Genomic DNA, 14,824 nt, shown 5'->3' on the forward strand with positions numbered 1-14,824 from the left:
TTGGCACTGTCTCCACTGTTTAAATATCTTGTACGCTCAAGGATCACACTGGATTTAGAAATATACATTCTGATGATTCCAAGTGTTTATAAACTTAAACAGAAACAGATACAAACTTGTAAGATGTGTCTCTTCCACAGGAGCTGCTAGAAATAACTGATATGTCTTTTTCTTGGTTACAGAATTCAAATTTATCACCTATCGCTCAGTCAAGATACTAGAAAGTTAGTTCTTTGGAAGAATTTAGTTCATGATCTACCAGAATTTATTTAAACTGTTTCCTAACCCTCCAAAGTACACAACACTATCTTGAAAAAAATTATAAACAGCAGTTGTTCTACAGCAGAGCAGCAATGTCTCCCTAATCAAATGATTACTTAGTTCTAAACAATTTGTTTAAAGTTTTCCATCTGTGATGGTTTTGTGACTACATTTTCATCGTCTCAAGAACTTCAGTGCATTTATCCTTATAAACATTAATCTGCATCACACTACCCTTATAAACATTAATGGATACTGTCTTTTGCATTAATCTATCTGACTAGATTCAAGATGCAACATTACATGTGTGCAGCACTTTGCCAGGGATCTAAACTACCAGACGTGACCAAACGGCAACCGCAGTTCACTTTATGGATACAAATATGTGACCGTGGCTTTTCCGTTAAGAGAGGGAGGAGGAGTAAGACCAGAATCATTCTAATACACTATACCTTTTAAATATATCTTAAAATTAAACAGCCTCTGTATTTGATGGGAAAAATAAGGAAAAAAAATTAACCAAGTACTTGTGTTCACATACACATGTAAAACATGTTTGAAATATGCCCTTTTTATTAGCAAAGAGTAGTATCTAAATTAAATGTTTTGAAAAACACCAACAGAAATCAAGGTTATTGAAATAGTTGTGACAGATTATTTTTCTAGTGAAAGCACTATGCACACAAATATATTTTTTAAATAAATACAGTTTTGTATAACTGCCTAAGCCTGCAGATTTCTGGCTAAGAATTCTAAGTTTTATTTACTAGAACTAATATCTCTCAGTTTCTTGCAAGAAGCATTAAGATGCATAATCAAGTCACCAATAAGAAAATTCAGAAGTTATTAAATACTGGGAATGTTGAGTGCCTTTTACTACTCATGCTTATTATAGGCAGCAGAATAATAACGCTGCAAAGCTGTGAAAACTTTAATTTTGTATGTGGCCAAAAAATTGAGAAGTTTTAAAAATCTGGTAAAAACTTGCAACAAATGTTACAAGACTACTACAGAAAAAGACTGGAAATATTAAATAAATTTCTTTAGTTCAGTAACTCAAACCCAACAGTGATCTGGTATCAACTGTCTTCGTAAGGTTATATATCAAATGGGGGTTTTACAGAGTGATTCTCGTGAGCCTGACAGGAACAGGATGCTGGCACTGATTGTTGGACAAATACTCCTGGAAAGGAGAGCTCAGGCACTGATTTTAGTGTTGGGTTGGTTTTTTTTTGTGTGTGTGGTTTTTTTTTTTTGTTGTTGTTGTTGTTGTTGTTGTTGTTGTTGGTTGGGTTTTTTGGGTTCTGTTCCACACACCCCCCCCCCCCCCCCCCCGATGGTTAAGACTTGTATGTGAATGTGAGACAATTTGTAAGACTTCTTGGATTTCAACATTTGTTTCTTGTGCAAACATAGCCTCACCAGTTCCTGGGTGGCTACTGGCAGACCACTCAAAAGCACAGAAAAGACAAATTATCTTCTCTTCATTCCAATACCTATCATCATTTTGGCTCAGACCAGCTGGAAATAGTCTAAAGCCTGAATTCTTCTAAGGACCTCCACGCCTCTGCTGGAAGAAGCAAGATCTTTCCTGCTGTGTGGAGATGCAAGAGGCGAAGTCTGCTCTGCATCAAGAACAGTGAGGAAGGTGGTCGCTGAATCATTACGCATGTGCAAATTTCTGCTGGCATATGACCTTGGCTTCATGATCTCTTCAGGTTTTCACATCTAGTTGCTTTCTACATAGTGTATCTAAAAAACAACCTCTCTTACTCATCTCTACAAATATCTATCTAGATTTTTAAGTTGTAATCCTACCATTACTTATTTCAACAGCTTTATTCTGTTCTTTGCAAGTCTTTCTTCTCATCTTTCTGCCTACGTGAACTACTGCAAAGTTTACTTCTCCGTCTTTCCATGCAGGTCTCTACCAGCTACCCGTACTCCAGTCACATCAGACCAGCCTCACTTCTAAAGTTTTCCACGGTCTGTTTCAACCCCATCTTCATCCCTAGCACCTACAGGCAGTAACGCAAGTTGTACCTCAGACTGACTATGGGATCTGGTATCCCAGACCAGTATATCTGGTTTTGAATAAAACTCCTCTGTGCCTCCCTATATTCTTCATTTCTCCTACACCTCTCATGCTGTGAAAGATTTCTCCATAAAGTCTAAAAGATAACTGATGTACTTCCTTAGACCCCTCTTCAAACTGACCTTCACAGTGATGTTTACAAAAAAATTCATACCGTTTAGTACAATTAGTCTAATTACTACTACTTAGTCTATTAATAGACTATAATTTATTCTATTACTATAATTGACCAGACAAACCAGAAGTGCTTCTCTGTTTCTTTATACCATCCACCTGCATCCATCGTGGTTTGTGTGAGACAATACTCTCTGGAGCAAAGAGTGTCATGTCTCTAAGAACACACAAAGCCAACACAGAGGAGTCTATACATGCCTTTGTCATGTGTATTTTTCAACACTGGAGAAAGTACTTTCTTTTTAATTAATGTATTCCATTCGATTCCATTTTGATTTCACTCTATTACTAGAATACAGGAAGTGGAACAGATGTGTATTAGCCTCACCAATTTACCAACTTCATCAAACAAATCAGTCAAGAGAGAAAAAAAAAAGGCATTAAGTCCTTTTTGATCTGTGCTACTCAAAGCTTCTGCTCAAAGCAGCGGACACTGGAAGGCAGGAAGCGGCTTCCACCACTGCGATTGCTGTGGGCCATGCCTAGCAATTCGGAGCAAGCACAGCTTTTTCACTTGGGTAAAAAGCACCCTGTTTGCCCTGGCTGATGCACATACACCCCACATTGCGTGACACAGTCAGGAGGCTATAAAACCATGAAGGCTTTGAATCCACCACTTTAGATTGGGATTGTATCCACCCTTATCTAATGTTGCTTCTTAAAGGTGTTGACAGTCCAGTGGTGATGGGAAGAAAGATTTGACGTCTCCCACTAATTTAATTACCACCCCAAAAGTAGATTTTCATATAGATTTTACTTTGTGAAGACATTTTTCACAGGCTTCTCTCAGGAGCAACAAACTTAAATTCTCAACAGATGTTAGAAGAAAAAAAAAAAAGGACACGTTGGTTGGTTAGTCTCAGAAAAATGTGAAGTGGAAGAATAAAAGTATTACCAGGATACCAAGTAAATTATTTATAATTCTTTTCATACTGCATTTGTTCCACAGGCAAAGCTGTTAGTTAAAAGTACCAATGAAGTAAAACCCTGAAGACCACTTTTGAGAGGAGGAAGTTAACTAGTGTGACAGACAAACCATGCCCAGGAATATTTTAGCAGACACTATCATGCGACTGAATTTTGCTCATCAGTTTTGATATGTTGTCAAAGTCACTGACAAGTACTTCTCTGCAGAGCAATCTTTTATTTAAATTTTTTCTTCAGCATAATTCCATCCATACTTACAGCTTCAGTTCACGTAGGGTTCATTCTTAAAATAAAGGCTAATGGCCTGTTAGATGCAGTTTAACACCATCTCAGTTTTCGGAGTGCATCAGTATCCAAAGCCTCTGTTACCGCCCTATTTCACTAACTGCTGGTTATTTGTAAGTACGCCACTGGCCACTGTTTGATAATAAACACATCAGAATCCTAATAAACCTCCCTCATTTATAAGATGATGCCAGGTCTTCTGAAGTTTTCACACTGAACAGACAACAAAAATGAAAACTTGGTTCCGAGGCATGAGTAATTTAGGCAAAACTAGTGATTTAGAAAAGCAAGAATATTTGACAAACATGACCGTTTATCCGTGAATGCTGCCTGAGCATTGCTATGGACTTTTTTTTTCTGAAGTAACTGATGTTTTTCAATACATGTTAGGAACTGCACATAAAGAGCCTACTAGCAGTTTATTTAAATATCAAATCTGAGAGTTTGCTGGCACAAGACCTCATCATTGTCTCCATATGACTGAAGTGTTTTGAGGTTAAGTAAGGTTGAATCTCATTACACTGGCCAGAAGTAGTAGAGAGCTGGACCTATTTCAACCATCAGGCACCCATGACTTGCTATCCAAAACAATAAAAGGTTATTATCGTTCCTATGATTGCTGGTTTACATTATTAACTGTTAGACACGTTTTTAGACTTATCTCTGTGGTATAAAGAGGTAAGAACTTTGTTTAGTTTGTCCTCTCTTGTTCATTCTCCAACTGTTAACAAAAGTATTAGATGTCAGAGGAGAAGGGGATGGAAAACAATCCACTTTAAAACCATTTGAAAATGCGCAAGGTCAGGACAACCTCATAATGTGAAACAGGCAAAATTCCTCTGCAAACAACAATCAATATTTTCTGATACTTTAGAAAAATTTTGCTACTTTTTGTGAGCATCTCTTTTCTATTTTTCTTTTTTTCAGAAAAGAAAAAATAACTCTGCTTATTGGAAGAGGCTCTGCAATGTAATGTATATGAATACTTAGAAATCCTTTTCATATTGCAGAGACCTGGAAGGCCAGAATGCATAGCGCTCTCTCCTGAAGTAGCACTCGCTGCTGTTCTATAATGCATTTTCATAACCTGCAACTGGTAAATTTATTAGGTAATTTTTTTATTTTTTTAACGGGAGGGAAAAGAAGTTGAAAAATTGCCAAACATGAGGAACAAACTAGCGTGAGCTAATGTTTCAGAAATTTTCTGACATAACAGACAATATTAAAAGATTACTATTTCCAGTGACTGCCTTATTGCCCCAGGCAGCAATGCAAGTTCTGCTATTTCTCCCAGTTGTTTACTGGATCTGGTTATCGCCCTCAGTTTCTGCATCGGAAGTCCCACTCCTGATAAATCATGACCTACTTAACTGACATAATTATGGGCGGTATTATAGAAAGCTAATTCAAAGGAATAGAGCACACCATCATTCCTATTGCTCTTGTTTAAATTCACTGTAACTTCATTACACTCATATTACTGACTATTGTAGAGAGTAAAGAACTAAGAAGGAAACCACCTTCACCATTGAGAAATAGCTTCCTTAGAGGTAGCCACTACTCAAACCTCAAACAGCTATAAGCTCACAGCAGGTCCAGTGCATTTCAATGTGAAGCTGTGTTTTAATTTCCTTAAACCACAGGACAGAAGTCACAGTTCCAGTAGTGTCTGGGTGAGATATTCTGTGCTGATAATGATGCAGAGTTTTACATCCAGCAATTTCCAAATACATGGCATGCCACAGGAATTTCACAGAACTGAGAAAATGACACCTATTTGCTTGTACAGGGTTAACACCTTCAAAGGCACTAGTTTAGTTGTCATTTTTGCGCTTACATGAATGCACTTCTTTTATTTCTGAATAACAAGAGTATCTTGAACACTGCTGGCCTCCAAAACCATTTCCCTTCTTCCTCCTACCTTGGTAATTTTTTTCTGATTTCCTCTCACTAATCTAACAATGATCCTAGTTGATCAAGACATGATGTGCTGCCCATTTAAATCTCTTATGCATTCAGTTTTCCCATGGTGAAGAGCCTCCAGGCACACTCCCCAGTCTATTTCCCAGCACATCGCGTGGCTACCTGCACAATCTCTAAAGAACATTCTCTATTTATACAGAACATCATTCTGCTACTGAAACTTTTAAATCAATATCTATATCTAGAAAGGTATTTCATCTCATTACGGTAGTATTTCAACTAGATTATTACCCTTCCAGAACATTTACAGTTAGGAAGTATTATTGTCTTAGCATTCCGGTTGAGCAACCAAGTCAAGCACAAATGGTAACATGCACATGATGAGGAAAAGCAAGGAACTTCTTGTTTCTTGGAGAAGCAAGCAGCTTCTCCAGAGGTTCACGACCCTGCTTCAGTGGTCATCTCTCTTCCAGTTCCTTTCATTTATCTACATCCTGCCCTTCCAACAGCTAATCCACTAGTGAATGAAAACTTTAGTAAGCTACAGCCATGAAAAATACAAAAAAAGAGCAGAGGCTGTTAGAGACTACTCAAACTCACAGACAGGTAGATCTGTATTTTGGTGGCTAGAAACAGACCGTGGTGTTATGTACTCTTGAGCTTAATCACTGACATCTCTGAATACCACAACTTTCTCAACTGTTATTCAGTGGGGAAACAGAAAATTTCAAGATTATGATATTCAGCAATTTGCAACTAATAAAAAAAAGTTAAATCAGTTCTTTGTTTCCCACCCAAGCAGCGCACCAAGCGTTCCCTAACACAGCTCCCTTGGGGCCTGCAATTGGCCCAGAGAATCATTAGCAGGGCAAGTACGTTTGTTTGTCTCCATTTGGTTGCACTGGTTTAGAGTATCATTACTCTATTTTGTTCTGGTCAGTAGTATTTCTGATCGTTCTATACTGGCAGATCACTAAGTATCTATTTTACAGAATGTAAAATTCTACGTCCCATCTACTTCAAATTGTTTAAGGTGTTTTGCTGTTCATTGTATTCTTCAAGTTCTCTGACAGATTGTTAAACTAAATCTGCGAGTTTATTTCTTAACAAAAGCACTTGATGCTTTTAACCTTCTCCATCCCTTTCACTTTCCTGTATTGATTCTAATTTCCTTTCTTTCTGCATTCATCCAACTGGAATCTAAGGGAGGAATAATTATTGGATTGGTTTTGTTCATGCACAGACTAACAAATACAATTAGCCCAAAGGCAGCAACATGTGTTAATTTTGAACTACATAGAGTCTGCAAAACAGAATGTACTTAAAATTTGTATTGCTTATTTTATATTAAAAGCTAAAATCTCCATTTGCTGATGCTTGCTGGAGGAGATGTCAATTTTATACTTTTTCTCCTTTACAGATACAGCAGCAGATGATACCAATACATTATACAAATGATGATACAGATGCTTCAGCAGCAGATGATACCAATACATTATACAAAAAAGACAGACAATTTACAGACCTATTGTTTCTACTTACCTGCTTCTAAGTCCTGGTTGAATCGACAGTATTTCGAGCGCTCGAGCAAGGGCAGACATTGCTCAATAGGTGTCCAGATGTATGTCTCTGGACACAGCAAGTCAGAGGGCCTATACTGACTCTGGAAATGAGAAAAGGAAAAATAAATAAAAAAAAAAAAAAAAAAAAAAAAAAAAGAGTAGTCACATCAGTTGCACAAGAACACTCTGGCTACAGCTTTCCACATTTTCCTGTGAAAAAGGAATAGTTTTAATCTAATTTACACCAAATGAGTCTGAACACCTTCACTGAAATCATAGGCTTACTCCACTCCTTTAGTAATTTCAGGCTATCTCAGGAATACAAACTTAACCTTGGCACTTGAAGAAAATGTAAAATTAACATAACATATTTTTACAGTATCCAAGATGAACTAGAAAAGTTTTGGCCTTGCTTACCGAAACTCTGCAGCTCGTCTCAAGTGGTGGTCATTGTAGCAAATAATGGAGACCAAAAAAAAAAAAAATCTAATAGAAAAACCCACTTAACAGTAAGCAGGATGCTATTTTTATTGCATTAGTGATGGAGCATTTTGTTCATTGCTACTTCAATAGTAACATTTTCTTTTTAATTCATGAATTTTTCCTGGAATAGCTTACAGGTAATGATTAGTGAAATTCTACCGCTTCTTTGTTGATTTATTAAAAAGATATTCTTTGCAGACATTCCCAGAAACTAAGCAGCCGTAATTATTTTCCCTTCAGCTACACAGAAAAACACCACCTCAGCAATAACCACCTCCTCTAATCAGATCTTCATCTGATTTAAAATAAGATTATTCATCGGCCTGTAACTTAGGTCAAAAATTTATCTTTGAGCCACTATTCATGTAACCCATACCCTCTCAGTGTTCAAAGCCATATGGTGGCAATATCAAATTAATTTCTAGACTGAAAATTAGTTACTCATATCAGCTTGAAAAACAGATATACAATAAATAGAATTAAAAAGTTGAAGGATCTGAATTATACAGGTCTTGAGGCAACAGTTAAAAGACTGGGCATTTTAAGAAATCACACTGCAGTCAATGCAGTTAAGTGTTCTTCACATCAGCAATATTAAATAGGTAATAAAGATGATCATCTTGGTATGAAGTTGATTTTTTCCCAACATCTACTATGAAAATGCAAAGTGGTCTCGAATGAAGCTGACCAATGTCTGGGAAGGGACACAGATAAATACTGTGGCTACAGTCTGGTAATAAGGACATATTTTAAAATAGGTTGCATTCACAAGCTCTGCTATTCTTTTAGACACACCCTCATGCTGCAACACACAATTTTGGATAATCGGAAGAACCATTTTTGAATGTTTGCACAGATTCCTAATGCCTTTTATTCTCTTACTGTTCAACTCTTCACGATATTTATAGAGGAATTATTTTTTCATTATGTGCTTCCCACCAACTTTAAATTGTTGAGTAAGAAATACAAAATTATCTCTCATAAAAACATAGTCATAACTGTCCACATGAAAAAAAAAAGCTTCATGCTGAACCTTGTCAAATACCTGATGTATCTTTCTGAAGTGAGTCTGTATGGCCAACTTTCTTGTTTGAAAAACATTCAGGATTGACTTGTAACTAGTGTTTGGTTTTGGGTTTTTTTTCTTAATTAAATGCAAATTTCTATATTAAGTTAAAATAATATTACTCAAGCTCCATGCAGAATCTTAAACCTCAAGGCCCTAGAAAAATCCTCTAAAGCCAGAGAATGGAAATGACATTATTAAATAAACCGCTTTGAAATGTTACGCTGTCTAAACAGAAATAGTTGAAAAGTATGTGAAGGTAATGCTTAAAGACCACTTTTAGTCACAGTTGCTCAGATGAAACAATTTAAGGACTTAGGGGGAAAAAAGTGCCATTTCAGTCAGATTAAAAAAAAAACACCATAATTACTTGTTGATTTAAAGACATTTTCTCAACTGGCCAAGAAGGCAGAAATAGCCAAGTAACCATCTTTCAGAGCTGTTGCTTAAGCACCAAAAGGACAAGGTGGCTGTTTAGTCTTTCCTAGTAGCATGGGAATACTTATGGGTATAAGTAAAGATTGCTTAGTCACTTACAGTTCTCCTATAAATTACTGCCCCTAAATCTTGAATTCACATTTATGAATCCCACGTGTGAAAATCCTATCACTACACAGCCCTATTCCAAATTTCCCAATTACTTCTCTAATGTCAGATTCTGACACAAAATGGGATGTATAAAATTGACTTCATTGAGGCGTTACTAGTTTGGTTATAACAAGAAAGAGCTCCTTTAGTACTGAGCAAAACAGCAGCGGGAAAATTTGATTATCCAATCCATCACTGTAGATTCAGTATTTATTTTAGGCATCAAAATACCCTTAGAAGGGAAAGGGGAATAAATAATTCTGAGGTGACTTCCTTCAGATGTTTTCTTCCCCCAAAAGTTATAATCTTGTTAATAAACTTCCCTGAAGGTATGTGAGACTGAGTGATGACACATCACTGACCAGTGACACACAATGTAATTAGAGGTAAAAATTAAACAAGCCATTGAATCTCTTCAATATCCTCCCTTTCTAAAAGTATTTCCAAACAAACTAGAAGTAAGATATTTCTCCTGTAAAGGCATTTTATTTACACTACTGGTTAAACCCACATCCCATGACTCATTCTGTGGAGGAAGTAGGAACACAAAGACATACCAAGGCGAGTTTCCCAGTGAACAGCATTGGCATTGTGTCTATATTGATAGAATTAGAAAGGGAATCCACAGAATTTCTTAAATCAAATACAATAATTTCTATTCTAAGGGCTTTTGCCTTCTCCCCCCGCCCCCAAGCACTCACTCTCAGTTTACCTTCTTTCTTAAAAATTTTTAAAGCCTCAATATGGAAATAAACAACTATGAATCCACCTCACTCCCTCCCTTATTCCTGGACTGTGAATAACATCTGAACCTGAGAACCCAGCCAGATTCTGCCTCACTTACAGGAGCACCTGCACTTCAAGAAAAATGTACAAATTTCATTATTCACTCTAAGATGTTTACATCATCTAAAAAAATTGCCTCTAAGCATACTATTTATATTCTTTCTTATTCTTAATATTGCTGATTTGCAGCATTCACCCAACATAAATACAGACTAGAAAGGGGATCTCCTGAAGGGAACTGCTGAAGAGCTATTTATCACAGTAGAAAAATTTCATCAGATTTGCAAAACATTTACCTTTGGCTTCAGACTGAATCAGCCTACATTTCAGAAGTCATTCTGCCTATGGTAAAATTCCACAACCGAAAACGTTTTGCTTTCTTTTATCTCATAATATAAAAGCTCTTGCACAGTAGCACTGTTTATGCTGTCCAGACCATCTTGGGAATACTTAACTACAAGACTTTCAACAAAAAGTATCATCTTACAGACCATTCCTGAGCACTTGTCTTGTGTTTCAGCTTCTTAAATCCAATACCACCTGCTGATGAAATGCACTCTGTCAATACACAACTGCACATATTTCTGTCTGTGCATCTACACTTTGTCAAGAAATATCCGACAAGACACAAAATGTGCTATTTTGGAAATTAAAAAAAATACATTTGCCTAAAATTTCATTATTTTCGATGCTGTTTAAAATTTTCATGGACATCCAGAAACACCCTTCTTGAGACAGAATATTAATGCATTTCGAACTGTTATAACCTAACAGCCACTGCAGGTCATACCAGATGTCCACGGTATAGTCAAATATCCCATATCTCTGACAGCCATCAAGAGAAAATACTCAATGAAGACTAAAAGCACAGTATAAGCATATAGTGTTACTCTGCCAATACTCTCTTGATCTCCAAGAATTTGCAATACAGATCCTTCCACAACTAGGTAACTTCAGTAATAATGCATTTTGCCACCCAATAATCCTAAACTACTGCTTTGATTTACTTCAGTCTGCAAATTGTAGTTCTGTTTGATGACCATCCCTACCTCTACTACAGAAATGCGATGAACAATCGTTGCCTTATCACCATGCCACTCATGATTTTACAGACAAATATGGTACCTCCATCAGTCTGAAGGGACCTAAATTCTTTAATGCATCCTCTTACAGAAGGTATTGTATACTTTTAACCATCTGAGTCAACCTGTCCTCTTTCCAATTTTGCTTTCTCTCCTCTGAAACATGGGGAAAGGGCCGCAGGGGGAAAACATCCAAACTGCATTGTTCAAGGAGCAGAAGAGCACAAGGAATAATAAAGATATAAAGAAAACCAAAGGGAAAAAATGCATCTTTAGAAGTATCTGACTAATCTCTCAGATGACTTGATTAAAAAGCAGTACTGAAAATCAGTATAGCTAAGAATTTCCTGAGTACATGGTTTCTTCTACCAAGTCAGCTCATTGCAATATAAATGGGACTGACTGTTTAATAAAAAATACCTCCAAGATGTTTTATTTTCACTAATGTTTGGGGCATTTTTCCTCCAATATAATATAAAAGAAAGAGCTTTTAAGGTGCTTTCCCTGATGCTATTAGACATGCGGCATTTTAATTGGAAACTTCTGGAAATAAATCTTACAGTGAGGCTGCCAAGCCTAAATTAATACTTCACACCATAACATTTTTTTGTTTTACAGTTTCCAAATCAGAATCGACCAGAACTTCTCTGAACTTTTGTTCCACAGGAAGGGCAAAGGCTTTAATGAGACTTAGTCTGGAGATTACTTTTTAAATATTTTGTAAAATCTGAGGGATTTGGTAAGCATTTGAAATGAAAAACACCAGCAGAGTTTGTTTTTGTAGTCTAACTAAAATTTAAAATGTAAAACTACTCAGAAAGAGAATATTCTCAAGACCAAAGAAGGTCAAGCACCAGTAGCACTGAAAAAACAAAATAGGAAGGTTAAACACACATTTAATTCTTTTATCAGGTACGGTTTACATCTGTATTCTATTTTTTCACAATAAACCCATTGATCTTCTATTAAAAGTGAATTAAGACAGCCTTCATCTCCATTTCCAGCCAGCTGCTTAAAAAGAAGCTCTCAGACTACGTAAACAAAGTAACCCTAAATTATCAACAGCAATACGTTAGAGTGGGGCAGCACCGCCCGAGAAACAGCGCACCAGACTACAGGTTTATTAAATTCAGTCTTTTCATTGAAAGACAACCCAGCTGGAATCCCATCAGCAAAGTACTACAGCAGACCCTTGCTCCCTGGTTTTATTACATAAACAGAAATAGACCTTATCGATCCCAGGAGAGTCCTTTACAAGTAACTCTAACCGCCGTGTTTTCACAGGCGGAGGTTGGACCACGCCGCGCTGTGCCCGTGTGGTGAGCCAGCACCGGCAGGGACAAAGAGCTGAACATCAGGGTCCGTTTGTGCTTCCAACTGGCCCCGCTCACTCACATGGCGTCCATCTGTGGAAGGCCTGAAAGACTTAAGAATAACAACAAAAAAACCCACCCCAAAACAACCTACTCCAATTTACTCCCACTTCATAGTCACTTTTTAAAAATCTTTTTAAACACCACTTCCCCACCACCCAAGGTTAATAGATATGGATTAAAGCAAGCAGCTTTATTTGTCATGGCAGATGGCCAGTGAATTCAGATTTACCATCAAAAAGTATTCAGCGTACAAGAAAGTACAGACCAAAGAAGAGCCAATGTACACTTTGTGGGTAACCCAATGAATAAGTAACAAGTTGGATTTAACTGTGGGGTCCACAGCTGCATGTGCAAACAGACTGCCTGACACTTCAGTGCCGTATCAAACAAGCTGATTTTATCCAAACTGCAAACTTTGAATTAATTACACAATCAACATATTTAGGACCCCACAGCTGCACCGAGACCTCCATCACCTTTCTGTTTTATTAAAGGATAATGCATTGTAACCCTTAAAAGTTGTTATGAATAATAACTAAAATTCGTTTTCTAGCTCATAAAACTCAAACTACTTTTGAGAAGTACATAAAGTGCAAGGGAAATATTCCTTCCTCTTCAAAAAGCTGTGCTGAGTTTCATTCTTTCAGTTACATTATCAGAGGCACAAAACCTTTGTAATGGGAAGTTTACAGGCCAGCCAGCGAGCGGTAATGTGTTTCCCAATGCATCTCAAATATAGAAATGCAGAGCAAATGCTCACCTTCTATTTTGTTTGATTTCCTGTAAGTGAAATATTTCAAGTTGTATTTAAAATAGAAGCGCACCAACACTTACTTAGATCAGTTAATTTATTATGACATGTTTTTGCTATTTTGTTTTAAATGCGCCCCAACAATCTTTAAACTGACTGACCAAAGCAATGGTATCATTTGCCAACTTTCACCTTTATTTCACAATTCAATGTAAAGTATTAACAGAAGTAACTAATGATAAACTGTTTCCAAGGAGAAAATAGTTCTGGCACTTGTTTCCTACATGTCTTACAACTATCAGGAAACAAATAGATTCCTACAAATATTGACTGCATATTCATACTCAGCTGTTCTTCACTCAATATAAAAAATCTTTAGTGTTTCAGAAAGTTTTCATAGTGTCCCTCAGGTAAATAAAATATCTCGGGAAGTGTAAAGCAGATAAAGTTAATGAGTGAAAGACAAAAAGGAAGACTATCATGCCATGTCTACATGCTCTTAACCCACCACAAAAATGCAATTAAATTAAATTTCTCTTAAATTTCACTCTGATTTAAGGTAAATCTCAACACTTTATTTGCCTATTGTGGTCTGCACAGAAATCCTTCTCCGCCTGCCCCCCAAATATTTTCAGAAAGTATTATTCATTTGTTTTCCCACCACGTGTTGTTCCTAGGAATCTCCTGAATTGTTTGGATTCTATCTTCATAACTCAGTGTACATTCTAAATAGCTGCTTTCACCTTGTCCTCTTCCATAAAAATAATCTGAAATATTTAACATAAACAAGCTTGCTTTTGATACCGAAAAACAGCCAACAGGTGTCTGAAAAGGCTCATGGACTGCTAGAGAAAAAATTGCTTTCCACTGAGGAAAAAGGGGAAAATCTGGGACATGGTTGTTTTTTTTTTTTCACTTTCCCCTTTAGTCTCTAACTCTGTGCAGCTCTTCTTCCACCTTTTATATGCCAATATTATCATCTTTCCCTCCTCTCACTGAGTATAACAAGCTAAGGGAGCCTGTGGATATTTATGTCACAAGATCCAAGCTATGAACTGCCGCACATTAATATACAAACATGCCATCAGCACGATCCAAGACGCCAACAAAGTGCTGCTTTAGACAACATATATCCGTGACCATACCCAAAGAGATCCCATTATCCTCTCTTAAAACCACCACATTAATCAATGAGATAATTCTGGTTTCAAGTTAACAGTAATTAGCATGCTCAAGAGACTTTCGCTTCACTGACATGGAGGGCTGCTTCAGAAGTGATGTGCGCATGGTGGGCGTTTATCACCTCTGTTTTATCAGCTTGGGATGTGACCATCCAGAGCTAAAGATAATGCGCAGCTCTGGGCACACTCTGTAACCGCTTTCAAGCACTGCTCTCTCCTCCAAGACTTCTTGCCAAGGTTCTTTTTCATTTATAAAGACCAGCAAGTAAGAGTTTTCCATTGCT

The 14,824-nt window shown here is 37.0% G+C and overlaps 1 protein-coding gene across 10 annotated transcripts in view; it reads right to left on the reverse strand.

Annotated features, from left to right (window-relative positions):
• The window catches only part of ATE1 (arginyltransferase 1), an 83,956-nt gene that overhangs the window by 15,328 nt on the left and 53,804 nt on the right, over positions 1–14,824 (reverse strand). For 8 of the 10 annotated variants that reach the window (XR_012662809.1, XM_075107444.1, XM_075107439.1 and 5 more), the window contains one exon: positions 7,208–7,328. The exons of the other annotated variants lie outside the window; for them this stretch is intronic. Coding sequence is in view for 7 of the 8 variants with exons in the window: in XM_075107444.1 (XP_074963545.1) it covers positions 7,208–7,328 (121 nt within the window). In the remaining variant the exon portion in view is untranslated. The remainder of the gene's footprint in view (positions 1–7,207; positions 7,329–14,824) is intronic. 10 annotated transcript variants of the gene reach the window in all.

The sequence above is a fragment of the Phalacrocorax aristotelis genome, chromosome 12, assembly GCF_949628215.1.
Source record: "Phalacrocorax aristotelis chromosome 12, bGulAri2.1, whole genome shotgun sequence".
Taxonomy (NCBI): domain Eukaryota; kingdom Metazoa; phylum Chordata; class Aves; order Suliformes; family Phalacrocoracidae; genus Phalacrocorax; species Phalacrocorax aristotelis.